The 2,500-nt window shown below is 50.1% G+C and overlaps 1 protein-coding gene across 1 annotated transcript in view; it reads left to right on the forward strand.

The window, feature by feature from the left end:
• Sur (Sulfonylurea receptor) overlaps positions 1–2,500 on the forward strand; it is a 139,172-nt gene that overhangs the window by 111,873 nt on the left and 24,799 nt on the right. Inside the window, exon 10 of the mRNA XM_076183448.1 lies at positions 2,314–2,492. Coding sequence (XP_076039563.1) covers positions 2,314–2,492 — 179 coding nt within the window. The remainder of the gene's footprint in view (positions 1–2,313; positions 2,493–2,500) is intronic.

Here is a 2,500-nt window from a genome sequence, read left to right on the forward strand (position 1 = left end):
TCCCGTTCCCGATGGACGCATGGGCGTCAGAATCCCGGCCCAAAGCTTCCGGGACAAATTCCGGTGCCAATCCCGCAGGCCTAAGATCTCCGTTCCCTCAGGGCCCTTGTTAACCCTAATCTGCCCCTACAATATGGTGATACAATATCACCTTTGCCACCGCTAATTTTATCTAATAAATATGGTGCAAGCAAAGAATGGTGAAAGTTATAAACACATCTTCACCATTCCTCCATGAGTGAGGATTCGTCCCAGAGGATGAAAGAGTCCTAAGCTGATCTGGTCCGTAGGGGCGCCACAGTAAAGTCACTAAGATGTTGATTATGTATAGTTTGTATTTTTTTTTTATTATTATTCACGACAGCCTCCTCCTCCTCCTCCTCCTCCTCCTCCTCCTCCTCCTCCTCCTCCTCCTCCTCCTCCTCCTCCTCTTCTTTTTATTCCTGTTTTCCCTTCTTCCTCTCTTCTCCTTCTCCTCCTTTTTCTTCTCCCTCTTCCTCTCTCTCCTCCAACTCTTCCTCCCCTTCTTCTCACCTCTTCCTCTTCTCATTCCTGCTCCTCCTCCTCCCTCTCTTCCTCTTCCCCCCACCCTCCCCCTCCCCCTCGTCCTCCCCTCCTCTCCTCCTTCCCCTCCTCCTCCCCTCCTCCTTCCCCTCCCCCTCCCCCTCGTCCTCCCTTTCTTCCTCCTCCTTCCACTCCCCCTCCCCCTCCATTTCTTCCTCCTCCTTTCCCTCCCCTCCCCCTCCTCTTCCTATTCCTGTTCCGCCTCCTCCCTCTCTTCCACCTCCTACTCCCCACTCCCTTTTCCCCCTCCCCTTCTTCCTCATCCTCCTCATCCTCTTCCCGCAACCCTCCACTCCACAGCACTCCATAGAGCTTCTTCTCACTCCATAAACGCCGTGTGCCCTCCACTTACCCTCCATCATCTAATGTGCCGAAGGGAAGAGGAGTGAAGCTCTTTGGGACACATTAGGAGGAGGAGGAGTAGGAGGAGGAGGAGGAAGAGGAGGAGAAGGAGCAGGGTGAGGAGGAGGAGGAGGAGGGGAAGGAGGAGGAGGAGGAGAGGGATGAGGGTGAGGAGGAAGAGGATGAGGGTGAGGAGGAAGAGGAGGAGGGTGAGGAGGAAGAGGAGGAGGAGGAGGAGGACAGAGGAAGAAGAGGAAGAGGAGGGGAGGAAGAGGGTGAGGATGATAAAGAAGAAGAGGAGGAGGAGGAAGAGGGGAAGGATGAGGAGGAGAGTGAGGAGGAAGAGGAAGAGGAGGAGGAGAGTGAGGAGGATAGAGGAGGAGGAGGAGGAGGGGAGGAAGAGGAGGTGGAAAGAAGGAGGAGGAGGAAGAGGGTGAGGAGGATAAAGAGGAAGAGGAGGAGGAGGAAGAGAGAAAGGGTGAGGACGGAAGAGGACAGAATATATGGTTGAATGGAGAATGGTTGTGTATGGATGATGCTGTGATGCATGAGGGGGAGTGGGTGGGGGATGGGGGAGGGGGGGTAAGGGAGTATATGTAAGAAATAATTTGACGCAGCCCGAAGTAATTTCTCCCCGTCTTCTCCTTTTCTGCATGAGGGGACGGAGAGGGGGGGTCGCCGATTTAATGAAGCGGCCTTGCTGTGGATGTGCTGTGTCTTGTAACACTGCTTCTGACCCAGGGCAGTGGGTGAGATGCAGGGATGACCCGTCATCCAGGAGGTGCTAAGATAAGAGGGAGGGAAGAGGGTAGAGGGGAGTGGAGTATGATAGGGATGGAATGGGTGGGAGTGGTTTTTATGCCTATATTTTCACCTCCCTTATAAAGGGAAAAAAACCTTTGGTATATGTATGTAAGTATCAATAAAAAAATTATCGCTATTGATAATAATGTTATTATCAATAACAATTATAGTTATTTTCGATTGGGGGTGGTGGATGTTGAATAAAATCACCTGACGGTAGACTAAACAATATAGTTTGGAATTAACCAAAATAAAATATATGAGCATGCTATTGGGCATATACATATAAATACATAAACACACACACACACACACACACACACACACACACATGGCACATGTATTTTCAATCTCATTCAACAGTCATGAATAAATAGACTGTATGTAAGAGCGTAGATTTGTTTGTCAGGTCAACTATGACGAAAACATCAAATGGAAAGGGGAAGAGAAGTTTAGTCAACTTTTGTGTTCTAGTTTCCTTCTTCGTAGAGCCTGCAAGTCTTTAAGATTAAAAAAGAATATGATAATAGATTAATAAAATAGAATTTACGTACATGTGTGAACACACTGATCCTGACAGCTTCGTTCTCTCCCCTGTCGTAGCGTTCCTGATGCAAAGTTCCGGTGTGGTCATCACCCTCCTGACGGTCATCCTTGCTTGGGTGCTTGAGGGCGGCGCCCTACGACCTGCAGGAGTCCTAGCCGCCCTTGCGCTCTTCAACCAGCTCAACGTGCCCCTGCTCATCCTCCCCATCATCCTCAGCTACACTATCCGGGCGAAGGTGAGGAC

Source organism: Oratosquilla oratoria, chromosome 4, assembly GCF_046742065.1.
Source record: "Oratosquilla oratoria isolate Oo_2021 chromosome 4, ASM4674206v1, whole genome shotgun sequence".
NCBI classification, from domain to species: domain Eukaryota; kingdom Metazoa; phylum Arthropoda; class Malacostraca; order Stomatopoda; family Squillidae; genus Oratosquilla; species Oratosquilla oratoria.